The sequence below is a fragment of the Bactrocera neohumeralis genome, chromosome 4 (genome assembly GCF_024586455.1).
Source record: "Bactrocera neohumeralis isolate Rockhampton chromosome 4, APGP_CSIRO_Bneo_wtdbg2-racon-allhic-juicebox.fasta_v2, whole genome shotgun sequence".
Classification (NCBI taxonomy): Eukaryota; Metazoa; Arthropoda; class Insecta; order Diptera; family Tephritidae; genus Bactrocera; species Bactrocera neohumeralis.
This window is the reverse complement of record NC_065921.1, coordinates 30,474,381-30,502,173: the sequence shown is the minus strand read 5'-3', so window position 1 is coordinate 30,502,173 and position 27,793 is coordinate 30,474,381. Positions and strand designations below refer to the sequence as shown.

Below are 27,793 nucleotides of genomic sequence, written 5' to 3'. Positions count from 1 at the left end.
AAATTCCCCTATCAACCCACAATATGTTCAGTTATATATTAAAACAAATTTTCAAATTTCATATTTATTTTAACATAAATTTACAAATGTACATCATACAATTTAAAATTGACAAGAGTGTCAAATTACCTTTATGGTGCATGACTATAAATTAATTTGATATCTAAATTTATTTTAAGCTGTATCAACCAAATAAACTTTTAAGTACAAACTTAAATTGTATCAAGTGTTTCATCTCAATTCTTAGTGCAATTACTATATAGCGTATTGACACACACTACTTAATTAATACTTTGTAAAAAAAAAACAAATTTATTTATAAGTCTCTTTTATTTCCATTTGTCCAAATCTTTTCGTTTTCGCTTTAGTTACAAGATCGCTTGATTTAAAGTTGATTGCAGAAACTACGTGTCAAAACTGATTTAAATTGACAGTTGTGATGCCACAAGCAACTTATTATTATTATTTAACAAAAAGATGTAATGGGAAACGAAAACAGCTTGAATATATTCCAATTCCATATTTTTTGCTTTTTTGAACGTTACTTGTTCTACCCTACAAGTTATTCGAGAGACACAGACATTCAATTCCTACTAAAATTGATTGATATATGTACATATTTTGATATTAATCCATGAATACAACGAAATATCCATATTCCTAACAATTACATAGTATTTGTTTCTAAAACTATGTTATTAGCTGTTTTAACTTCATCGTCAAATCACTTGACGACTTTACTGGAAAAATTGGTTTCTAGAAGGCGTTCAAGTTCGAAAAGTGAGATTGTGGTAGTAGAAGAGTGTGGGTGTATTGTAATTTTAAAGCAATTTCTTGATTGTGTAACGTCTGGGTTAGTAGGAAGTCTGAAATTAGTATCCATGTTGTAACATTAGTGTTTGCAAAACCCGTTTTATTTGAGTACTAGTGTTTAATTGTGATTTAACTCCCAAAGTAAATGCCACAGAAAGTATTTCAACTGTATGCTCTTGCAATAGTAGAGTCATTTCAACTAAGTTGTCTACAGCGGTTGTGGCAACAGATGAGTTATCATCCCTCAAGCATTGAATGTATGCATTAAGGGTGCAACGATTAATGTCAGAGCGTCCCGGGTTATGTTTTAAATGGCGAACTAAAAGTATAAAGGCATTAGAGCGTATCTGTGCACTTGGAGAAAATATTAACTCCAGTAGCCGATCAAATACCTCGTTTAAATATGAAAAACGTTTAGATGTAAGACTTTCTATTTCCTGTAAAGGTCCTAAAATAGTTTCTTCCGTACTAGAGTTTTTAATTATGGTTATAAGGTCAGTAAAATGTTGAGACAATGTAAGTGGTTTTGTAAATGGTGCAGAAATAGAAAACTGAACTCCTCCTTTGTTATTAGATTCAAACAAATTTGTAGAAGTAGCTTCCGAAGTTTCACAATCTGTTGAAATAAAGTTATTATTATTTACATGCTCTTCTAATTCAAAATCGTGCTTATTTTCTTCATCGTTTAACTCATTTATTGTGACACCTTTTTGCTGTAAAAGAGCTATACCTTGTACAAGTTGATGTAATGACGTTATGGAATTAAATTTAACTGATAATTCCATTAAAATTCCAACATATTTTTCAATATATAGCAGCGCGCTAGACGGATTGGAATTGATATATGCTTGCAATAGTTCAACAAATTTTATCAATATGTGATATGACTCTTTAATAAAGCTGTGATGCTTAAAAAATGAAAAATAACACTCCAATGCTGCTTGAAATTCAGTTTTATAACTGTCGTCAAATAACATGGGCTGTAATAATTGAAGTGCCCGTAATATTTGAATAAAACGATGAAAGTGATATTCGTCGCGCAATAAGCGAACACCTAATTGAGCCCTACCTTGTATTAGAGATGATAAAACACCTAGTTGACGTAAAAATAAAATAGGGTGCGATGCAGCAAATTTTCGTATTAACATTTCAATATCACTAGAAAGTGTTTCGAAATCTTTCCTAAGGAAAAGATTTCCGAGACAAGTAATTAGATAGTTTGATACTTTATCAGCTTTGCAACCCCGTAAAGTAGTTATTTTCGTTTCATGTTCTTTTAAATTGTTTGTCATAAAGCGAATAGAAGGATGCAAAAGATACATTTGGTGAATAATCTTTATCTTCAACAAATGCGGGCATGATTTCCTGAACATATATTCTATTAATTTGGAAATATCTTTATGCTTCCTTCTTGTTATCCTAAATAGGAGGCTAATGCGTGAGCAAATTTTATAATCGTGAGCTTCTAAAATAGAATGAAAGCTTGAATCGGCTTCATTTATAATAAAACTAATTAAAGCATTCATCTCGATTTCGTCTAATAAAAACATAATTTCCGGAAAATTGGTTTTAGATATGGTTTTGTCTCGACCTTGCCAAAGTTTTGGATTATTAATAAGCGCTTCAACGAAATTGAGAGCGGTACTAGAATCAATATTTTGTTGCATTTCATGCATTAACAATTTCAAAGTAAATAGTACTGTTCCCCAACTCATTTGATGACATATTAAGGAAAGCATATGGAACCGAAAATCTGCACAGTTTTTTGTAAACAGAAGGCCAATCTGATTCTGCTTGCGTAAGTTTGTGAACTCTGAATCTATTTCACATAATCGGTCGACAATTAATCCACAATGGCACAAAAATTCCACCTCCTCCGATATTTTCTCTTTTTTTAAACCAAATAACATTTCAATGTCTTCTATGGTCGGTTTACGTGCAATACTTCCGAAAGCTTTTGAAGACATTTGAAAAAATTCAGTCTCTTTCCGTTTCATTATTATGAACAAACTTTTTATATACACGTAAATGTTTCCTTTCAAATTCATTTCTACTTCCCATAAAGCTTCACATTCAGTCAGTTTCTCAAATAAAACACCGAATTCATTCGAAGTAATAAATTTTTGTTTTAGAAGTACTCTTAAAAATGTGCACGTATGTTTTATTTGCGATGTTGTTTGTTGGGAAATTGAACGTTTGTATCTGTCAATAATTCGCAATAAGCATATCCAACCCTTTTTCAAGTGACTGGTCATAAGTTCTCTACGATTTTTAGTTAACAAGAAATCTCTATCAAGGAAATGATTAATTAACCTACGAAATCGAATACAACTTAGGCAATGGTAATGCGAAGTTTTTAATACATCGCCAATTATGTCTTCAATATCTTTATTTACTCGATAATGAGATGTAGGTGCTAGAGGTTGGAAGCTTTTCTCGAAACTTAAGAGGCCTAAACCTGTATCAGTTTGTTTTGGATTATCTGGGACAGTTTGCGAATGAGAGTACAATTCAAGGGCTTTTACAGTAAAATGACCATTTTTTGCTCCTCGTTTTTGTTGAATTTCAATCAATTGAGCCAAGTAAGCTTTGTTAAGTATTGCACTTTTAACAAGTTCCAGTTCCTCATTCACAGCATGGTCCAACAAGGCTAATAACTTTGACATGGAAATCACTGGTGTTCCGAAATTTTGCACAAACAGAACAATTTGATCTGGAGTAAGATCTAAGAGAGCCGCTTCAATCAAGCGGTCAACTGAAGAGCGAATCATTTTCAATTTTAGCCAATCAGGTAACAGTTGCACAGCTTCATGTGGCATATTTGGTAAGAAGCCAGATGGCGGTCTTCGACCTGGGGGAAACCAGTAATCCAAAATTGGAAGCGATTCAGGCATTTGACTGCTAGATTGTGTTAATAAGATTATAAAGGCATGAATAATGTTTAAATGAAGAGGCAATTGTGCTCCATCCTCGAATTGGACCATAAGTAAGTCTGGGTATTCAGTCCATTCATAAGGCTCTCTGTGTTCTCTTAGACGAATAATATAATTATTGAACATAACAAAAAGGCATTTTAAAGTTTGAAACTGACATTCAGAGAAATTGCTGTCATTATGTCCCAGTAATAGATCCCCATTCGCTGGTATAATGTGCTGAAACATAGTGCTCCGTTCCACAATTAATTGTGCCATGTCAATGACGTGATCGAGCATATCAATAACACCATCGTTAATAGTATGTGCAGCTACAAACTGGATATAAGCCATTACTAACAGAGGTGAATTTTCAACCTGACATGCAGATCTTAGTTGTGGTATCATAAAAGATAGCGCTTCTTTAAAACATGGAATCTGTGGTATTGACTTTAGTAGCCAATCATTTAACTCGGTGTTATCTTTAAAAATAATTTTTAAGCCGCATATTGCAGCGTTGCGCGATTGTTTAACTGTTGATGACAATCTCCGAAAAATGTAGTCTAAAACTTCGCAGACAGTCCTTTTCTGATATTGTTCTTCCATTACAAGATTCCTCAAGTAACAAACCAATTCTCCATCGCGATTATTTTCTTCAGTAATTGCATTGGTATTAAATAACAGGAACTCACATAAACATTGCACAGGAAGGTGACTGAAATCACCTTCACTGCTCTGTACCAGGTCTGAAAGCCATGGCATAGACTTCGTTGTACCTTGTCGTTGAATTATATCAAGCAGTAAATCAGGCCTACGGCAGCGACATAGTAGGTATCCCAACTTTAAACTTTTATTTAGTCCTTTCACCTGTTCCAAAACACTATTAGGAATTCTTCGAACCTGTCCCATTGGGTCCATTAGCATTAACTGTGATATTAATATCGCATTATCCTCAGTAATAATAGCTTGTGAAGTTTGTGCTGCCAAATATGATTCCAACTGAAGTATTTGGGCTTTTTCAAGAGAAACCAACTGTAACGATAAAAAATTACAATAACTTAGTAGATGAAATCATAAAATGCAAAAACAATTTAAATATTTTGTAAATAATAATTGACTGATTACACTGGAATTGTATAAATTGATTTGTAATTGTGTGAATAACATCCCAGTCAACATTTACATATAAATAAGCGTTTTGTAAGCGTTCAAATGTAAGTAAAAACTTATAAAACGCTGCTGCGACCTTTACAAAAGACATCAAAGCAAGGGGTTTAGAATCGCAAAGGACCGAAATTTATAAGCGTTTAAAAAACAATTGCAAAATATGTTTTTTAAGTAACGTAATTACACGTTTTGAAAATGCTTAAAAAACACGTATTTCTAATAAAAATTGGTAAGCGTTTTAAACATTTACTTTGTTTTGGATATGTTTTTTCGTTGATACATTTAAAAAATCATTTTTAATATTAATTTTGTTTTTAATGTAATAATATTAAATTAAAATGTAAATTTAATTTTAATACGATTTTTTGCGTCCTGGAAATATGACTTAGAGGCAAACACAAAGTAATCTTTCTTGCCTCCATTTTCAGCGAGTTTCTGCAATTGAATTTGAATATGAATAAAAAAAATGTAACTAGAAACCTATTAAACGTATTGAACTTACGACGAATGGCAAGAATCAAAATTATTTTGTGCTTGAGGCACAACCTGCGGTTCCACAAATTCATTCTGGATACTTCCAGAACTTGCAGCCGCACCGTTCCGTTTTGTTTACATTTGTGAAACACTTGCATTTGCAAGTAAATTCTCAACGACATTCGCAAAACTCTTATTAATGCAAGCTTGCTGCTATCTTAATTTACAAAACGCTTGCCATTATGTTTATTGGGATATTCGAAATTAAAATGCCCGTGTCAACAAGTGTATTAGTTATTTTAGTTTATTTTATTTGTATTGTCTTGACAGGGTGTATATTTCGGAGGCCGATTCAGGTATCGTTGACGATCAAAAAGTATATCCAGCGCCATATCGTTGTGGCTATCGGAAATGTAAATGTGGTGCTCGGGTTGGTGGACAGCTCCAATAATTGTAGCGCGGTGACCTCTCTCGAAATGAATGCGTTAGGGGCGATGATCATGCGCTTTTTCATTAGTGACGTGGTGTATAGTCGCGGTGCAAACGTGTGTTTTGTTTCCGGTGTGTTTATGTATAAGTGTGTTATGTTAAGGTGCGGCAGTTATTTCTGGGTAGAATGGAGTGTCCAAGTAGGTGGAGGTTTAACTCATTTAAACTTTCTGTCCGCTTAAGCAAACATTTTGCCTAGTAGTACACGTACAGGGTTTGTCCGAAAACTAATAGACTGATTTTTTTCCGCCGCGACTGTACTTCGAAGCGTGCGCGCACCGACTGGATTCGGTAGAGGACGTTCCTAGTTTACAAACGAGCGGCTGGTCAATTGTCTCCGAGCATCTGGAGAGTCAGGACACACATTTTCGCGCGACGTGTTTCTATGAGTGGTGCAAATGCAGAGTTCGTTAGAGCAGAGGTACGCATTTAAAGTCTGTGTGAAACTCAGTAAATCTGCGACACAGACGATTTCATATGATCAAGCAGGCTTAACCAGATGTTTCTGACAAATTTGAGACAAAACGGCAATCTACCGAATGGCACACGCCGGCATCTCCTCGCCCAAAAATGGGAAGAATGAGCAAATCCAAAGTGGAAACGATGCTCATTATCTTTTTTGACATCAAAGGCATCGTCCACCATGAATTTTTTCCTCCTGGACAAAACGTCAATAATATTTTCAGCCAAAAGCCTTTTTGAAATTTTTCAATATCATCAAGTATTATTTGGGGTATAAGATCGCTGCCTAATATAATATCAATTTGAGAGAGGGTGAACATTTTTGCGAAAGTTTGCTATTTAGGTGATAGCGTGGAAACATGTTTGTTAGTTGCGGTAGGACTATAGCTTCTGCTTTAAATCGCTTATTCGCTTTGACGGAAAACTAAGGTAATTGGACAGATTTTATTTGAGTTTTAGTAATTTCTCAATTTGATTGTTTTGTTGGCAGTTTTAGTCTATTTTGTGCCCTAGACGCTATTATAAATTATAGCAGTGATTAGTAGTCTATTAAAGCTCTAAGTTTGATATTCAATTAACAATTCGTAAATACTTATGTACAAAACGTATTGATCTCTTTGAAGGGGGTATTCTGGTCTAGAAATTTAAAAAAATCTAATTTTTTTATATTTTCAAAGTTTAACTATTCAAGAATATGTGTACAAGAGGGTTTTTCAAAATTCAAATTATTTTCGGAGATATAGGCATTTTTCTGACCCGGCATCCAAACTGGTTCGGCCGGAACTAATCGAACAAAAGACTTTACGCGAAACTTTAAATGCATTTTTCTCAAAACTGACTTTTTAGGAACGATACCCACGAAATTTTTATAGAGTATTTTTTATAGGCTTGTCTATGGCTGGAACTAGCCCCATCCCCAAATTTTTATTTTTACTATTTTTAAAAAATTCGAAATAGTCAGAAAAAGTGACTTTTTTTTTCCAAAAAAACTTTTTTTTTCAGGCAGTCGCTATTTTGTGAAAAAAAATTTTTCCCACTTTTCCGTAGTTCCGGCGGTTGCGACATTATTCTGGATTAATAATCTTTTTTTTTTGGTTTCAGATAACTAGGAGGGTTGAAATCATGGGTATGGTCACGTGGAAATTTTTAGAGACCCCCACTTCGTCAGCTCATAATTTGTGAAATTTTTTACTTTGTTTAGTTTTTAATTTTTTTCTGTACTCTTCTAAAATTAACAAATAACTAATAAAAAAATGGATAGTAAAAATATTAATTGCCTTTTTTTACGACACTTTAAAAATTACCTGAAATTCATGCTTCTAGACCACAATACCCCTTAACCCCTTGACGTATCAATTAGCGCAACAAAATTCGCTTCCAACTGTTCGCACGCAACTTGCACTAAACAAACCAGTTTTGATGCTTACGAACTGTCGCAAAACGAAACGAATTTTATTTATTTTTACTGCGTAACAAAAAATATGGATAATTACACAACTGATCTGCAGTAGTTAATGCACTCAACTGCAACAATGTTTTTTGTTTACATTATTAGTTGAAAATAACGGGAGATTTCTTCAAATGTACACTTCTACACACCACGAGCCAGGCTCGTGGAAATACGTCAAGGGGTTAATGAGCTCTCAATTTCACACAAACATAAATACGTATATTTGACCTGGTCTACGAAAAGGGGGCTATCGTGTGAAAACTAGTTTTCTGGAAAAAGCTGTTAAAAATAATCTTCAGTTTTTCGTTATCTCATTAATTGTTCTCCTTTTTTTTGACACCTAAGCCCCCTTTTCGTAGACCAGATCACATATAACGGGTATTTCAATATGTGAAATTACATACGATGTCTCAATGGCAGTCGTAATGACGGTATATCAAAGATAATACGTACATTTATTTTTATAACGGTGTCTAATTATTGACAAATACATGACATAAAATCAAAGGGAAGTTCGAATTTTTAAACCGGTTCCAATCCAAAACTGCTGCAAACTCTTGATGACTAAATTGAATCTTTCTAACTATTTAACGACGGCCTAATTTTAGAAACTCTGCATAAAATAACAATATTAAATAAATTTGAAATTTTGAATTTAACCTACATATTTTACTTTACAATAACTGAAGGTCTAGAATACATTTAAAGTTTTGTGTTTTAGATCTTAGCCCTCATTATTGTTTAAGCATATTATACAGAAAGATCGATGAAACAAAAATTTCTCTCATATTAGTTTTAGTTTATGTAAATTATTATGACGTTTAACTAGTTCTTATATCAACACAAACTCAAGCCTTAGAAGCATTTATAGTTTTATATAAAAACTGCTTTGATATTTTAATATTCTTGCAATCAGTCGCTACAGAGTATTATAGTTTTGTTCACCTAACGGTACATACTACCTAAAACTAATCGAGATAGATATAGGGTTATTATTAGAGACCAAGATGACCAGAAAATTTGAAATTCGGTTGACTGTCTGTTCGTCCGTCCGAGCAAGCTGTAACCTGTGTAACAATTGAGATATCTTGATGAAACTTTGTATGTAGGTTCCTAATAGCGGTCGTGGATGGGCGTAAACATATAAAGTGCATAACTAATCACTAAATTAAAATATAAAGCTGTAATGAGGATTGCAGTAGCAAGGGACACCTGTGAGCAAAATTTTTTAAAACAGCGGGCGTGGCCCTGCCATCTAACAAGTTTAATGTACATATCTCCTAAACTACTTAAGCTACAACAGCCATTTGCACTCTTATATTTTTTTTTAAATTTTTCAGATTCTTTAAAATTGATCATATTAACGTGTTAAAATATCTTGATTGTTGCTTAAAATGGATGGACTTAAAGACGGAAAACGTATAAAAAACGTCACACATAATTTATATATATATAATATTTATAAATAATAATTAAATAACAAAGCTTTACACAAATACACTCAGTCCTTTTTTTACGCGATCTCTTTTTACGCTATTTCACTTTAACGCGGTTATTTTTGCAAATTCCTTTTTTTACGCGAATTTTTCACTTTAACGCGATTGCTTTTTTTCGTTTTTTGCTTGTTTACATATTTTTAAGCGTAATAATTTTTGAATATGTCGGCGCACCCTAATAGTGTGTGGATATTGGTTTGCGTGTGTGGGTGTATGGGTATACAGTTTCGGGAATTTCGTTAAAAGACTAAAGGCCTAACTATAATAAGGTCTTAAGCTTGCAGCAGAATTGGTAAATTATTTTGTAGCAAATGATACTGATGCCGAACGTGCACGAATTTTTCAAAAAGAATTGAGTCTCTGCATGTTAAGATATAAAGAACTACATCGGAATTTATTGGGTCCAAAAAGAAGCATTCAAACAAAATTAACTGAATTTATGGTGCAAACTCAGTCGGAGATGCTAAGTCAATCAGAACATCAATCCATAGTTCTTACTATTGATTCTGGTACAAATTCTAGTGATATCAGTGCCGGCCATCAAAATAAGCGGCTAAGAATAATTTCCACTACGGATAATGACAGTGATTAAACAGCATTCAACGGTGTTTTCAATAAATCTCCCTATTTTCTATTTTCTTCTCTTTTATATATGGTTTTTGTTTTGTATTTTTTATTTTGTTATGAATGAATAAATCATAAGTCTGAAATTTGAAACTTATTGTATTGTTTTTGAATATTTTTTTGCGCGTATATTTTGTTATACGCGATATTTTTTATATTCGGAACCAATTCGTCAGTTAATATTGGAAAACTAACCATTTTTACGCGATTTTTTTTTACGCGATTAGTGGCAGAACCAATAATCGCGTAAAAAAAGGACTGAGTGTACATATAAACAAAAGCAAATAAAAACAAGGAAGGACGGGCTATGTTTGGTGTAACCGAAAACTTTATACGCTCGCATTGATATATGATGAGATATAATAAACCAATCCAAAAGGTTTAAATTGAATATAATAAAAGGCAATGAGAGAATCGAATCGAAATGATTATACAAGAGATATGGGGTTAACACGAAAGCCGATGTCATTCATATCCAACGCTAAACCACACAATGTTCAAAAAATTAAAGTCGAAAATCAATATCGTGCATATTGGGGCTATTTTAAGATCTGGACTAATTGCATTAACTTGTGGCAGTACTCAAGTATACGGATACTCGAGAAAATCTTTCCACAAAATTTTGTGAAGATACTAACACATTGACCAAATATACGTAAATCCAGTGTTACGTTCACTTAATTTTGCTATCATATTTTACATACTGAGTGATGTATACAGTTTAAAGTAGAGGTAGTATTGACCCGATTTTTTCCATTTTACACATAAGAGCACATTACCGTATTACCTTAAATTTTAATCAATGAAATTTTTCCATTAAGATCTATACACTTCCGATTGTCGAAGCAATTGACAAATTGTATGGAATCCAACGTGAACATTTTTTTACAGTAAAATGTTCATGCAATATTGAATGTTAGTTTGCACACAGTTTCAATAGTTTCCGGAGCAGCAACTGATTTGGGCCGACTTTCCCGAAATTCATCTTGGATTGATCCACCACTGAATTCACCACATAGGATGATGAATTGTCAAACATTTAATTAAGTTCATCTATGAACTCTTGATGAGTTAATTCACGTCGAAAATTGTAAAAAAAATAATCACGCGATAATGTTCGAGATTGAACTCCGATTTTCTCTCGAGAAGAAAATTTTAAGTTACTGTAAATAACACAAATAGCGCTCGTAAATCAAAACGTTCTGAGTATGCATACCGACAGAAATGTAAAAACTTTGCGATAAAACTGTGAATTGCCAAATTGCAACACTGGTGTTGGTATCCCGAAATGTAAAAGGCAACCTGCGTAATATACATATGTACGTATTTCTTAATAAGTACAACAGTTGTTAACTACTTAATTAAAATATATTATTAAATTAACAAATAACAGAATAATTTGAATATCTAAAATTAGCGATTTCTAAAAACTAGTCTAACCGATTGCGTCAACGGTTTGGACAATTTGTTTTCCAAATTTAATGATGTCGAAAATAAATAATAATAACCCTACTTAAGGGGGTATTCTGGTCTAGAAATTAAAAAAAAATCGATTTTTTTTTTTTTTTATTTTCAAAGTTTAACTATTCAAGAATATGTGTACAAGAGGATTTTTAAAAATTCAAATTATTTTCGGAGATATAGGCATTTTTCTGACCCGGCATCCAAACTGGTTCGGCCGGAACTAATCGAACAAAAGACTTTACGCGAAACTTTAAACGCGTTTTTCTCAAAACTGACTTTTTCGGAACGATACCCACGATTTCTCAGGTTCTATTGGACCGATTTACTTGAAATTTTTATAGAGTCTTCTTTTTAGGCTTGTCTATTGTTGGAACTAGCCCCATCCCCAAATTTTTATTTTTATTATTTTTAAAAAATTCGAAATAGTCAGAAAAAGTGATCCAAAAAAACTTTTTTTTCAGGCAGTCGCCATTTTGTGAAAAAAAAATTTTTCCCACTTTTCCGTAGTTCCGGCCATTGCGACATTATTCTAGATTAATCTTTTTTTTTTTGTTTCAGATAACTAGGAGGGTTGAAATCATGGGTATGGTCACGTGGAAATTTTTAGAGACTCCTCACTTCCTCAGCTCATAATTTTTTTACTTTTTTTATTTTTTATTTTTTTTTCTGTACTCTTCTAAAATTAAGAAATAACTAATAAAAAAATGGATAGTAAAAATATTAATTGCTTTTTTTTACACTTTAAAAAATACCTGAAATTCATGCTTCTAGACCAGTATACCCCCTTAAAGTTTTTCTTCCATTTTTTGATCGTACCCTACCTGAAGTTCCTCTTTTCCAGGATTCTGTTCGCTAAACTGGTTCGTGATGCACATCTCAATTAAAGCCTTCATTGTAGGATAATGTTTCCAACAAAATGCTCCGAAAGTTGAGGGATTATGAGCAGAAATCATAAGCATTATAATCCACGCTTTCCAATATAATATAGTAATAGCTAGCTTCGGTGGAACGTAATCCAATGGCAAATTTATATTTTCGGGATAGTGATATTCCACCATGTTGAAAAGAAAGTCGATGACATCATACTTATTGGCTTGCACTGCTGGATAATTAAGAATTCTCATTGATGAAGCTCTCTTAATAACCATCATTATGATATCTATAGTTTCCGGTATTGTCAAAGGTATGTCTTTAGTAATGCCTATAAGTATAATTCGCAGAAGTGTATCTTCCAGAACTGGGGTTTCCGAAACAATCCTTAAAAGTGTCCCTCTCTCCGGTTCTGATGGCCATTGATCGCATCGTGAATATTGCTCGGGACTGTCCAAAAGTAAAAGTTTATGGAGGGCCTGGCTATATTCCGAACTTTGTATCTTGAAAAGATTTGGAACCGTTTCGTACATCCAAGAAACTGCTTCCAATTGAATTTGAGACATTTGGGTATAAAAGTTCAGCAATAATGGATTATTTTTTATTTCCTTGTTGGAGCGTAATAAAATGCAAGCTTCCCGGATTTGCGGAGAAACCGATAATAACATGCAAAGGCAAATAATATCAACCATGGAATGGAAAATTCTCTCCTTGAATTCCGAATGCTCAACTTGTTCCATCAAATCAATTCTAGTGCTCATAAATGATTTACAGAACTTTACAATATTCATATCATAACGAAGCACACGCACCAGTTCACGCAAAAATACTCTTAATGTACGTAAACAATCTTCGCGTTGTAATAAAAATTCTTTATAAATTTCGGCAAGATAATGGGAAGACTGCTCCGGTGATGTTTGAAACATTGTAGCTGAAACAGATGAAAATTCATTACTGAATTATTTAAATATTGTGACATAATATTGTATTAAACAATGCTAATAAAATCTCTCTTAAAAATCAACATGCATTTATTCGTCGGAATCTTGAATGGATTACAATCAAATATGGAATATTATTAAGTAATTTATATGTATTAAACACAACCGAAGAGTCTAAATTTGATATATCGAGCTGATGTGAAAAACGTCAACTAGAGTTACACCAATATCTAATAATTCCTAAAACTAAAAAAACTACGCTAAAACGTTTATATAATTTTATAACTTTTAAGAAAAGTTGTACACTTAATTTCATTAAAATTTCACACATAACAACCTACCTACTACTGTGAGCAAAAATAGTAAGACTTTGATTGGTACAAATTATTCAAAGAGGGTCGAGAACACATTGACGACACACCACGTCCGGGATGACCATCAACATGATGGTGCTTGAGAATTGGGGATTAACACTCAGAGATCTTACTAGTTGAAATATCGGAAGGATCAGTAAAACAGTTTGAATGATCATTTGGGCCTAAGAAAAAGGTAATAAAATTTTTCAACCGAATGTCGTGGCAAAGGTGAACCGAAGCCGAAAAAACCACGTCAAAGCAGATCAAAAATCAAGGTTATATTGACATCTTTCTTCGATTATCGAAGAGTGGTGCACTCCGAATTCTTCCCGACTGCCCAAATTGTCTACAAGGAATACTATTTGAGTGTTATGCGTCGTTTGCGCGGAGCTATTCATTTAAAAAGGCCGGAATTATGGGTCGACAACTCTTGGTTTTTACACCACGATACATACTGCATTGATTTTTGGTGAGCAAAATCGCCAAATTTTTAACCAATATCGCCGCAACCACCGTATTCTCTTGATTTAGCTAAAATTAGCCTAATTCTGGCTATTCAGCAAACTCGAACCATCGTTTCAGGCATCAAAATGGTGGAGTCAATTGAAGACATTAAACGTGAATCGCTACGCGCATTGAAGGCTATTCCGGGAATTGACTTTAACAACTGTTTCTAGGGTTGGAAAAACTGTCACAACTGTATTGAGGCCAAGGGGGAATACTTCGAAGAGGACGACATGGATTTTGAAGAATACATTAAGAATTTTAAAATTATGAAAAAGTCTATCGGGGTATACATATAGGGACAGAGAAAGGTCTAGGTTGGGATATTTTAGACTAGAAATAAAAAAAACGATTATTTTTATTATTTAACTCTTGAAGAATAATATATATCTACAAGAGGATTTTTCAAAATTCAAATTACTTTCGGAGATATACATAGGTATTTTGCTGATCCGGCATCCAAACTGGTTCGGCCGTAACAGAAATTTAAAAGCATTTTTCTCGAAAATCTTTTTCCAAAATAATACAAATTTAGGTTCTACTGGACCGTCTTGCCTGAAATTTTTAGAGAGTATTATTTATGGAATTGGTTCCAGATAGCTAAGAATCACGTGCCAACTTTTTAAGCTGCTAATTTTTTAAATTTTAAACTTTTTCATATATTAATTTTTTCCTGCATTCTTGTAATGTTAATAAATAACTAATAAAAAACTTTATTATAAAAATATGGATTGCCTTTTTTACGACACTTAAAAATTACCTGAAATTTATTCCTCTAGACTATAATAATTTCTGAACCTTTGACAATACTCAGGTATACTAAAGAACATATTTTCACGAAATTTTTATAAATATATAAATACATATATAACACTGAATTCATATATTTTCGGCATTAAACTATAGTATACAAAATTAAATTGTATATACGATATAAAGTAAACAGAAATTTGAAATTTTTCTATTAGGTACATGCGGGCTAATTTATCCGATTCAACTCATTTTTTACATACAGACATACTATTATCAGGAAATGATAATCTCCAAATTTTAATTATACATCGAACATCAACCTACATATATAACGATTAGGGTCCGATTGGGACAAGTTTTAGACTTATGATGAAGAAAAGGCAAAGTTTTACGCGATATATTCGTAGGTGATTGTGTACTGGAAAATGAAATAATTAAATAGAATTTCTAATTGCGTTGCAAGGGAAGTAGAAGTGAAAGTAATTCGCACTGCGACATAGGAATGAATAAGTACGTAGTTAATGGACCCTACCCACAGGATTGTCTTCCGATTTCACTTATTTTTACATTGCTGTAATAGGTAGTGACATTATTTGTTTTATGCACATTTGTTCACCTCAATTCAAAGATTATGTTCGAAGCTATTTATAATGCGTTAACTCACTAAAAAACTCCAAAATCATTCAACTTCGTAAATAGTTTTGATTTCCTGAAGATTTTGATACCATACAATTGATAAATTAAACACCAACGAAAATTTTTGAACGAAACTTTACACAAATGATGCTTTCCATTTGTATTTGTTTGCTTTTACAATTTTTATTTTAATTACACTAGTTTACAGTCATTTTGCAACTCTGAAGTTATAGGCTTTTTCTTGCTAATTTTGTCCGAAAATGATACTAAAAATTTCCCAATCGTAGTATTTTTGTCGTTGTAGTCAAAAGTGTGACAACAAACCACCACCAAAAAAGTGGAAGTATTGGTATTCAACCCATTTTTGACATACAGACAAACCATTACAAGATATGGATTATCCCTTAATTTCAGTTATATATTTCACACATTGGCCCACATTTTCGATAAAAGTCAATTATAGGTCCTAGGGGCTTTATCAGTTTTTATTGGATATAAAAAATTTTTGGTCATAAGGTGGCACACACTAAAGACATTATTCACGCAAAGTTTTATCCCGTTATATTCAGGGATGTTTTGGAATCTGATATTTGTCAAATGAAACCGTATTTGTGTATAGTTTTATTCGCTATATATTGATGTTCCTAATGTATATAATAGGTTGTCAAAAAAGTCTTGCGGTATTTTCGCTGAAAGCGCGCAGTTTTAGTTTTATTCGTCGCATCGGGTCATGCTATACTTTTTGGAAAGCTCATTTCACCCGCTACACGTGTTTGATTGACTGTCGTTTCTTTTAAGTCGTTCGTGAGTTATAGCGTCGGAAACATGGAGCAAAATAAAGAGAAAATACGGCAAAAATGCATCTCAAGCCGCCAATAAAATTTGTGCAGTTTATGGACCCGATACTGTTTCCATTTCCACCGCACAACGATGGTGTAGAGGTTTCGTTCTGGTGTAGAGGTGGTCGAAGATGCGCCACGCTCCGGAAGGCCCTGGTTGGTCGAAAGAGACCGGCATAGTAGCAGCCATAGCATCGGTCAAGAGCTGGGCATGAGTCATCGAAAATTCATTTCAATTTCAATAAAAAAAAAAATCAATAAAAATACCGCAAGACTTTTCTGACAACTTATTATTATACAGAGAAGCCGTCGGATGGAATTCAAAATAGCGTTATATTGGAAGAAGGTGTGGTTGTGAACCCATTTCACCCATATTTCGTACATGTCATCAGGGTGTTAAGAAAATATTATATAACGAATTTCATTGAAATCGGTGGAGTAGTTCCTGAGATATGGTTTTTGGTCCATAAGTGGGCGACGCCACGCCCATTTTCAATTTTTAAAAAAAGCCTGGGTGCAGCTTCCTTCTGCCATTTCTGCCGTAAAACTTAGTGTGTCTGACGTTTTTTGTTAGTCGGTTAACGCACTTTTAGTGATTTTCAACAAAACCTTTGTATGGGAGGTGGGCGTGGTTATCATCCGATTTCTTCCATTTTTGAACTGTATACGGAAATGCCTGAAGGAAACGACTCTATATAGTTTGGTTGACATAGCTATAGTAGTTTCCGAGAACAAAAACTATAATACTCTCCTTAGCAACTTTGTAAAAAACACGAAATGTCTTAATTATTAAATTTTGGAAAAAAGGGGGGAGCCTGCTTTATAGGCTTTGTTGAGGTTTTTTTTGGGAGGGAAAATTCAAAGAGAATCATGTTTGTTAATAACTTATGTTATGTTAATAACTTATGTTGTTGAACTAAGAAAATTAAAAAAAATGTAAAATTCCAAATTTTTTTAAAATTTGAAAAAAAGAAAATGTATTTTATGCTGTTTAAACATATGTTCAAATTTAACTTTTCTTAGTTTTTTTTAGTTTAAATATAAGATAATTTAATGCCAAAGATAAGATAATAAACTTTGCCATTATTTCATATGATGTTTAGTTTTTTTCTATCCTGCCCGCCAATTAAGAAAACTCGTAAAAATGAAAAACCGAGAAGTCGCGCGTCAAAGTGTTCGCTTTCTGCCCCAGCGCTCATATATCTGTTAGACGCTCGGTCACTATTTTCCTTCTAGCTCCCCCAATATTGCGAATTCTCCTCTATAACTTTGGGGACATATTGTTAGATAATTTTTAAAGAGATTTACGCGAAAAAAAATTCCGATTTTTTGAAGCTTCTTAAGCAGGCTCACCTTAAAGAAGATTTACAAAACGTAATTTAACACCCAAACCCAAACTCATTAAAAACTTTAATAAGATTGCTTCCAAATGTATTCATCTGCATGTTTTGTTACATTTGACAGCTGATTCGAATATTGGTTTTACGTATGTTCGAAAACACGAAAATCCGAACAGATTCCCTGACACAAATGAAAATCAGAATTGGTTTTTAATTCTGACAGTTAAGCAATTCTGTCTTGGATTTCACAACACCCCAAATTAAATGCTTCTTTTTTGTGTACTGGAAACTGAACGAATTAAGTGAAATTTAAAATTGTGCTATATGGAAAGTAGGCGTGGTTGATGTCCGATTTCGTCCATTTTCACAATTTGACTAAAGAATGTAAGAAGAATCATTAGTTATTGATTTTTCGCGTTTTTAGTAGTTTTTAACGGTACCGTTATATGGGGAGTGAGCGGGGTTATCCTCCGATTTCATGCATTTTCACACTGTCGGTAGAAGTTCTTATAAGATTTGTACTCAGCAAATTTGGTTGTTAAGTGGTTTAGGAGATACGTACAATAAACTTACTATAGGGCGCGGCTGCGCCCACTTTTTCAAATTCAAAAGTTTATCTTAATTTCGTGTTTAGTTATGGCTCTTTATATATTTTCGGTTAATGGCGATTTGTGGGCGTGGCAGCGGTCTGATTACGCCCATCTACGAAGTCGCAATTTTTTTTGTACTAAGGAACCCAGGTACCAGTTTCGTCGGGACATCTAAATTTTACTCAAGTTACAGCTTGCATGGACAGACGGACGGACGAACAGACAGACAGACAAAATTTCAACTTTTCTCGTCATCCTGATCAGTTATATATAGTATATAAATATAACCCTATAACTTCTCGCTTAGTTTTAGGTGATACGTACAACCGTTAGGTGAACAAATACTCTGCAGCAACTGGTTGCAAGAGTATAATGAGCAGGTTATTGTAATGTACCGGATTTACGGTTAATGAGAGGGTACAGGGTCATAATTAAAATATTTATAATATTATTTTATTTTGTTTATAAATCTGTAATGTATAAGTTGTACAACTGTGATTTTGAGGATGGGAACTGGTTCAATATAAACTGAGAAACTACAGTTTTTTAAAAAGCGATTTTAATGAATTCAAATGGTAAGTTAAATTGATCCATTTTGTAAAGGAGCCCATCATGCCTCACCGAGTCACAAGAAGCTTACGAAGTTGCTCTGTATGACCTTTCTTATTCTAACTAGAGGATGAACAGTGTTATGTTCATTTCTTAAAAACTTAAAAGAATTTTATTGTCTACAACGAAGTTGTTAATTTTTCTTAAACAACCTTTTACAATATTTTACTGATCGATGACAGAAAACTTATGGGAAGAACAAGGTTCTATTGTGGTTTGTTAGGCTTTTTTATTGCTATGATTTTTGCCTTTTCCGCACTATAGGAAAGTAACTCAACCGTAAACATGTATTAAATATGGTATATTTACAAGATAACGCACTCCTTTTTTGTATAGGGATTTCAAACAACTGTTGTTAATACCGTCAATGCAAAGAGACATTATTACATTATTTTGGTTTTTGGATTTGAGTTAATCTTAAGCATAACAAATAAGGAGGGGGGCGATATTTAAAAGTCAGTCATACGCCCTGGGGTCCACATATTCGATATGTGGGAACTTGAACAGTTATTTACCGATTTTGATAATTTTAAGACTCGAGATTATACACCTCAAAGGCACTATTTGTCCAAAGTTACATCTGAATATATGCATTGGTGCTTGTTTTGTATACTGGAATATGTAGAACGAATAAGATGAAATTTAACAAGGGCAGGACTCTAATCTGATTTTATTATTTTTCACACTGTCTCTAGGGATTCTTATAAAATTTATTCTAAGCGAATTTGGCTATTGTAGCAACATATCTCCTAATGTTTTATAAACCTATTACTAGAGGGCGAATTTTATTCGCACAATTCCCTGTATAAACTACATTTTGTATGTTAATTTAGTACCTCGTCTCGTTATCCTGATCATTTAGTGATACAAACAACCATTAGGCGAACGAAAAACTATTTTATAAACATATACTATATATAGCTCATACACTGATCGACATATTCGGCATAAGGTTTGTTAGAAAAACGAAAATCATTATTAGGAGTATATGGGAGTTGGGGTAGTGTCGATCCTTCTATCTATTATATTAACTATATCATGCCACATCCTAAAAAAATGTTCCCTGTGTTTCATTAAGGTTTCTCACATACCATCACTAATCATATGGAGTAAAGTCAGCCGAATGTTCGAAAATCCTGATGTGGAGTAGGCAATTGAGAAGCAAAGTCCTCTCTTTATAAGTCATTTTCCCGTCCTGCTGTATGGTGCAGGTCTTCTGGACGATGTCAACAACAGTCGACGTTGCGAGTTTTCTGAGAGAAAAGTTCTGCGAAAGATTTATGGTCCAAATTCGATGGAACGATGAGCGGGATATTGGACATCGATTCAGCATTATAAAGTCACCCAGAAGTTCGGATGGCAAATCTTTATATTTGGTGTACCGCCGGGGGCAGAGGAAGTAGCCCGAAGACTCCATCCGTTGGAAGGACCAAGTGGAGACCTGGAAATATAGCGAGAAGAAGAAGCGACTGGCGGCTGTTGTTAACTCGGGAAAAGCGGTTTCTACGCCAATTAAGAAGAAGAAGAAGGTAATGCTTTTTATCTATTTTCACAGAGATACCCATTTTATATAACTCAAATATTGGTATAAAGTCATTAGAATTCGCAAATCTTTATATTTCGGTCAAAAGCATTTTTGATATTATAAGACGTTATTTTCGGTCAAAAGCCATATCCACATATTCAGTACCTATGGGCTTGAACTGTTTTGATTGGAATTGGGCAATGTTTGGTCATAAGGTGGCATACTTTATGAAATTATAAATGCAAAATTTCTGTTATAATAATTACTTCTTGATTTGTGTACTGGGAAGTGAAGTAATCAAATGGAATTTAAATTGTGGTATATACATATAAGTAGGAGTAGTTGTAGCCCGGTTTTGCACTGTCACATATGAATATGAGAAGAATGCCACGTACAAAATTTAGACGGAATCGGTCCCGAGATATGTGATTTCAACAAAAACCGGGCGAGTTCTCATAATATTTGCGCTAGGCAAATTGTTGTAGCTTTAGTAGCTTAGAAGATATGTTTACTAAACTTATTGGAGGGCCGGCAACAGAGTTCAGTAAAGTTAAAATCTACAGCCATGGACATATGAATAGTACAAATCCGAATTCAATATTACTTCTAATTTCTTTAATCGTAAAGTAACTGAATAATAAAAATTTTGTATGTATCTACTTGCCACCGTTATGAGGCTAAATTCCATGCACAAAAAAACTGTTTATTTTCTATTAAATTTTATATGCGACAATTTTATTGCGTATAGTGTTGATTTGAAGTGGACACATAAATAACACATTTTTAAGTTCGTAGTTTATTTTGAATTTTGTGTGAAGTTCTCGCATGTTTTCAATAATATTCAGAATTAATTGTTTTACCAGTTTGCTAGTAATCCATAAACAAAATTCTTCTCGCATCCAAAAAACTGATGTCATAACCTTTTTGACCAATTTTCGGACACGAACTATTTTCGAAGCCGAACAATCAGGTTCTCACCATTCTTCATCCTCTTGTTTTGATTAGGGATCATGGTGACAGACCCAAGTTTCATCCATAGTGATGAAACGATGCACAAAATCAACTTAATCTTTTTTAAAAGGTTCCAAATGTTGCTGAGAAAGTCGCATTCGAAAGCGTTTTTGTTCCATTGTTAGCGAATGCGGCATCCATTGTTCACATAGCTTTCTAAAACCCAAAATTTCACTTCAGATATGGCTCACACTGCCTAATAAGAGCCTCTACTAAATCTCTCTCAGTTAGTCGACGATCTTCCAAAACATTTATACATACATATGTATATATTACATTATATAGAGCAAAAATAGTTTTAATTCAATATTTAACTTGGTGTTTATTTCTATTTATTTAACAATAACAAAAGAGTTAGGAGAAAAAAAAACAAAATTTAATCTAAAACTCAACTAAAATGTCTTTCGGATATTTAATCTTAACATTTGTCTTAATGACTTTTAAACGTATTGGGATTATATGTCCCAGGAAACAGTCTTTTAGGCACCTTTCAGATCATCTAAAACAATTTATTCTAATTATCTTGTATTTTTAAATACAATCCGCACCCAAAGGGTTATTTACTTTAACATCTGAAACAATTAAAGTTAAAATATTTAATGGCACAATTCCGATTTCTTTGGCGCCGCGATCTGAAAGTACTGTTTAAAAGAGGAAGTCCTCCTGATTAAAAAATATATAGGGTTAACATTTCAACAATGTTGATGTTTCACTTCAAATTAATTTAATTAAACTGTAAACATTTAAACACATTCACAATTTACACTTTTTGTAGGTTTTATAATACTTAGGTTACCCCGAATATTGGCTCAACCAGGGTTATTTTTATAGAGCGCGGCCGAGGCCGCCAATGCTGATAGGAGTACTTTACATACTCAATTACAGCTTAAAACATGTTGGAAAGAATTTTTTTGTAGTTTATAAAGAATCACGCGAAAATGCAAACAAAGAAAACGCGGTCGTTAAACAATCCTTCATATTTGGTGTTTAACATGGCAACGCTCGTTTTCCTCATAATTATAAACAATCTAACTTTTTCAACTATAAGTCTGCTAAGAGGTTTTTAAAATATTAAATAAGAAAAAAAGTGAAATATGAACTTATTTTAATATTTAGACTGTATATTTAAATAAACAAAGTGAAAAATGTGAAAACGTTTAGTGAAACATTGAGAAATAATATGTGTTATTGAATTTTTAATCTCGAATTAAAAAAAAATATATATAAGTGTAAGCAACATTATTTTTGCATATTCCTAATCTGGGAAGCCCTATCAGCACATACCCCATTTATGCCGAAATTCATGTTCTTTACCCGGCCGCCAAAGCAATTGGAATCGTGCCTATTTAATTAATGATAAGGATAATACCGAAACATTGTTTTGGTTCAAGAATTAAAACCCGAGGTAACTCTACATATGTACAGTTGTCCACAAAAAAATAGGAGTGACCACATGAGAAAAACGAATTGTTGATTTTCATTAAGAAAAATGTTTTTTTTTTTTTCAAAATTTTTTCACAATGTAATTTGCTAAAGATCTATTAATATTTCCAGATTTCACATATTTCAATTAAATATAAAAAAAATTTATATCGCAGTTTATATCAAGTAAACTAAAAAACTAGTTCCACAAAAAAATAGGAGTATTTTATGTAATACGGGGCCGTTCTATAATTTTAATATATAATGGTTCCAAAGTTTCACAGAATAACATCGATTTTTTTAACACAGCATCACATCTCCGATGCATGGAGTCTATGAGATCCTGGCAACGTTTTATTGATATTCCTTTCCAAGCCTCTTTCACTACTTGCCATAAATCCCTCGAATTGGTTGGTTACTCTTCAGCTACTTTCTTCTTGATATCTGTCCACAGGTTTTCAATGGGGTTGAAGTCAGGAGACTGAGCAGGTCACCACATAACCTCAACTCCGTTGGCACTAAGCCATTTTTTTGCGCACTTGCTAGTATGTTTAGGGTCGTTATCCCATTGATATGCCCAAATCAATGGCATATTCCATGAGGGATGTGTCAACATTACCTCATATAATATTTTGACATATGCCCTTTGGTCCATAATGCCTTCACTTAAGTGAATTGGACGAATTAATTAAGTTAATTGGACGAACACCACAATGTGAAAAACCGTGATTTGGCATCGTTGTGTATAACGGTTTTTGTGGTAAACCGTGGATTATATTCTGAGTTAGGGGGATGTCGGACAAAGTTCCTAGAGCTTGTACTACCAAATAACTCAACTTTGGATTCATCTGAATTTCGCCATTTAGACAGGAGCCATGCTCGCAAATTGTAATCTTTTTATTGGGGTTCGGAAAAATTTGTTTTTGTTGTTTTAAATCGCCGTTGGGATTAAATCATTTGTGTTGTCGTCTATGTCATCTAAGTAGGGACGTGCTGTTTCGGAGGGTTTGTAGGGCATGCAGGTGGTCAGTGTCATGCGGAGACTCGTTTGCAGGACATACATTAGGTATGTCAGGGTCTATTCTGGATGATACAGTATAGTTGCGCAAAGTAACGCGTTTCAAGCTCTTTCTGCGATGGGTGGTGGTTTGACTCCAAGAGCGCCATTCACGGGAAAGTCGGTGAAGGTGTTGATGGCTCCGCTGTGAATGGCGGTCAGTACCTGTCGAAAGTTAGTTGCGTCCGAAGTCCGGTCGGCGTACTGTACGACGTCGTCGACGTAATCAAGGAATGACCTTTTGATGCTCCTAGGAGGCGGTTCCGCTCCAAGCAGATGACTGCAGAGGTGATTTCTGCGAAAGCATCCCAAATTTATGCTCCTTAACTGGAAGCATAAGCGTCTCACTGTGGAGGTGTTCAATGGGAGACATCAAAAGACATCCTGTAGTGGTCCGGAGTGCAGTGTTTTGACAGGTCTGTAGTTTCCTCATCTGCGTACCACTGCATCCAGGCGACCATATGGGGGCTGCGTAATTGAGGGAAAATAATTTGTTCTGCCCGAAATGTCTAAGAACTGTTTCAGTATTAACTGACAAATTTAGTTGGTCAAGGATGCTCCTGGCTGAAGCAAAAGGATTAATTTTGCAGTAGCGTACTATATTGCAATCGTCTGCAGTGGATGTTTTGCGCTTTTGTCTACGAGTTTCATTTTTGTTTCTTTAATTTAAGGCATTTGCTATCAATTGAGGAGAGCATTTTACGATTTCTTGGATCTCTTTATAAGTTCTTCCTAGTTTTCTCAATTTTTTTATCGTTTCCGCTTTTTCTCTGTACGATGATTTCCTCTACCCACTGGAGAAAAACCCAATGATTAAATAAAATAATAACTAGTTTAAATTGCTGCTAGATTATGGAACTATACTTACTTTTGAATTTTCTGAATATTTTTTGTGTTAAGGACTATTTTGAAAACGAAACATCTAACATTCCTATTATTTTGTGGAAAGCAATAACAAGTGTCTTCCAAAACTAGCGAAGCAGAAGTAGAATAACAATCATCGCAAAAAAATTTGTTTCGTATTTTAATGCTAGTATCCCGTTATGTGTACCATTATTGTTTCGAGTCATTTACATGTAATTTAAAAAAGTTATGCAGCCAAACACATTTTTCAAATTGGCACTCCTATTATTTTGTGGACAACTGTATATCATAGCCATATTTCAGAATGCACATACCGATTTGAAATAAATGAGATCCTTTGAGATGCTGAAATTACAGGAAGGGTTGTTAATTCATATTTCGCCATTTCAAAAATGATAGAATTTTTTAACCCGCATGAAGTTTAAAATAATTTGAAATCATATAAAATTTTTTTTTAAAGGAACATATAATATTAAGCTTTAAAAACCTTTTGAGAATTTTTCATACTGAATCTAAAAACTATACATTTTTTTCTAAATTTGGGGTAACAGATACATTTTCAGTATTCTCTCGTGAATAGCAACAATTTTGAATACATTCTTGCATTCAATATAATTATGTATATAGAATTTATAAAAAATTAAATGAGATGAAAAACATTATACAATAATTATATGGTATATTGGACGGTATTATATTCAACAGTTTAACTTACCAAGCATTCCCATGTTATTTGGATTTCTTGTATTTGATAGTTCATTCTGTACCACTAACTTTAAAATTAATCTAAGCACTTTTGGTTGCTGTATTATCATTTCTTTAATACAAAACATAAAAAAGTTCAAAGACGGCTTAGTTTTTAATCTTATCTTGACAAGTATTGCCAATACTTCATGGTCCTTTATATGATTATCTTTAATATTATAACATATATAGTATAAAAGCTGCTGGGCATATTTTACAAGTTTGCCATTATGGATCCACAATTCAAGTCGAGTTATACAAAGATAACGCACTTCGCCTAATCCAGCTGTGGAGCATAGAAACTTTAAAAAATTTCTAGTGTACCAGTCTGTTTGTTGTCTTTTATTTAGCTGTTCTTTTATTGCGTCTACCACCATTTTTTCCACTGTGTTTTCAATATCGGAGAAACGATTGGCAATTAAAAACGGGGCATCTGTATCAATTCCAAATCCCATAGAATCAATAGTGTTTGAACTTCCATCACCGGAGTCATCCTCTAAACATAATTGCATTTCTCGATGTTGTTGCCCCACTGACCCCCCGAACGCAGGAGTTTCAAGCTGCATAGCGTTGTTTGGGGGAATTTTCGTGTTAAAAATATAACAAATATTTTTTATATATGGCATACAAAAATCATTATCTGCCCATATTCGTTCATTGATGGCATCTTCTATATAAATACGAATTAAATATTCAGGCCAGTTATTTCTGTCATAGAATGCTTTGGTTAGTAAATTAGATGCAATAGCCTGAGAATTGGAACTTTGCTTTATTTTAATATTTACATCTCTACGTAATATATAGAGAAGAGCTGAACTAAGAATATCTTTCCTAAAAATATTTGGTTTTAGTTTTGCCAAGTAGAATAAACTATAATAAAGCACGTAATCAATTTTATTTCTAGTATATGGCTCCATAAGTTGTTTTACTGATCCACACACAATACGCAAAAAATTATCATCAAACTGATCAATATTATCCTTTATTGCATTAATCAAATTTGTTGTTTCACATTCAATTGCAAATTGATCCCATGATTCGTGTATTGTGAGTCCCGACGATTCCTCGAAACGCATTAGTTTCGCCTTCTTACTTGCGTTCGAAACAGTAGAAGGAGCTTCGCGTTTACGATCAGAAACCATATTATTTCCTTTACATGAAGATATCTTTTTAGTATCCTCTCGGCTACTTTTCGCACCTAAGGCGAAAAATTCATTTCCCATCGGTCCGGATGATTTCTTTTGTCCTCTCGCATTGTTAACACCTTTACATCGATCCATTTCATAAATTATTTACCGGGTTATTTCAAAACTTCTCTGACATTCACACACAACAACTTAAACAATTTACGAAATCCTACTGCTTGCTAGCTTTGTAGTAAAGCAGAGCTTCAGGCTATTAATCGAAAGTCGATATTAAAAAACTTCTATACGTGTATTACACTTATTGATCGATTAAGTTATTCTTGGTAACAGATTGCCACCGCATTAGGGGTATTCACTTGCTCTTGCAAAACCTTTGCACGATGTACGAGTTGCAGAATTTTCCACTTGGTGCAACGGCACAACAACAAAAAATCGCAGAAATTATTTGCAATGGCTTACAATATGTCAGCCCAAAACCCATGTTTATTTTCGTACAATCACACGTAAAAATATAATTGCAACCCTGGTTTAGCTGTTATTTTACATAACGACATATTACGCTGTTTAATTGTTGAGGAAGGAAAGTTCTAAATAGACTTTATAATTTTTATTTAAATTATAAAGATTTGCTAATGTTTTTTGTTAATAATGAATGTCGAAGGTACCCCAAATCACAACAGTTATTTACAATAAATTGATAAGATCAGCGGTTTTTATATATCTCTAGATTCTGCAATGGATGCTCTCGTGCCTTGCATATTTCGGTGTAGGATTTTTGCATTTCGTGTCATCGTACAATCTTGCAACATCAAGAGAATCCCCATATTGACACTTCTCCAGCTGTTCGCCAACACTGTAACTTTTTCTGCAATTTTCGATTGAATGGGAGAAAGCGTAATTAACGGAGCATCTCGACAGGCAAAACTTTATTTTATACTAAGTGCATTTCTGTACGCAATGGTGTGGAGACTCCATATTGCTTATGGAATACAATATATGGCATACTAATTTATTTGCCAATATATAGTTCATGAACTGTCTGACTAGTTTGACAGATCAGTTTTCATTTCTATGAAAATTTGGAAGAGGCAACACATCCCATTTACACATACACCGACGGGAGTTTTATTTCGGTAATATTAAATTTAGTAGAGCGAGTATTAAGACAATTGTGTTAAAATAAAAATATAAAGTATGTTTTCGAAATAATTTAAGGAATTTTTCCAAAAAATTAAT

At 33.5% G+C, this 27,793-nt stretch overlaps 1 protein-coding gene across 3 annotated transcripts; it reads right to left on the bottom strand.

Moving 5' to 3' along the window:
• Window positions 1-48: 48 nt before the first annotated feature.
• LOC126756540 (integrator complex subunit 1) lies at window positions 49-26,805 on the bottom strand. 3 transcript variants are annotated; one of them, XM_050469679.1, is made up of 4 exons: window positions 25,384-25,518; window positions 24,983-25,013; window positions 12,173-13,152; window positions 49-4,757 (listed from the first exon to the last, which is right to left on the bottom strand). In XM_050469679.1, the coding sequence occupies exons 1-4, from the start codon at window positions 25,426-25,428 to the stop codon at window positions 873-875; spliced, it is 4,941 nt and encodes a 1,646-aa protein (XP_050325636.1). In that variant the 5' UTR covers window positions 25,429-25,518; the 3' UTR covers window positions 49-872. The 3 variants fall into 3 exon arrangements, with proteins under 3 accessions (XP_050325636.1, XP_050325634.1, XP_050325635.1); XM_050469678.1 differs by lacking the exon at window positions 24,983-25,013 and having other exon boundaries at window positions 931-1,132; window positions 1,206-4,757; window positions 25,384-26,805; XM_050469677.1 differs by lacking the exon at window positions 24,983-25,013 and having other exon boundaries at window positions 25,384-26,805.
• Window positions 26,806-27,793: the final 988 nt, after the last annotated feature.

Coding starts and splice junctions, on each gene's coding strand:
- LOC126756540 (XM_050469677.1), bottom strand. CDS start 26,692: ATGGATCGATGTAAAGGTGTTAACAATGCGAGAGGACAAAAGAAATCA. Junction 13,153..25,383: donor AAATAACATGGGAATGCTTG/GTAAGTTAAACT, acceptor CATCTGTTTCAG/CTACAATGTTTCAAACATCA. Junction 4,758..12,172: donor CTGGAAAAGAGGAACTTCAG/GTAGGGTACGAT, acceptor TTATCGTTACAG/TTGGTTTCTCTTGAAAAAGC.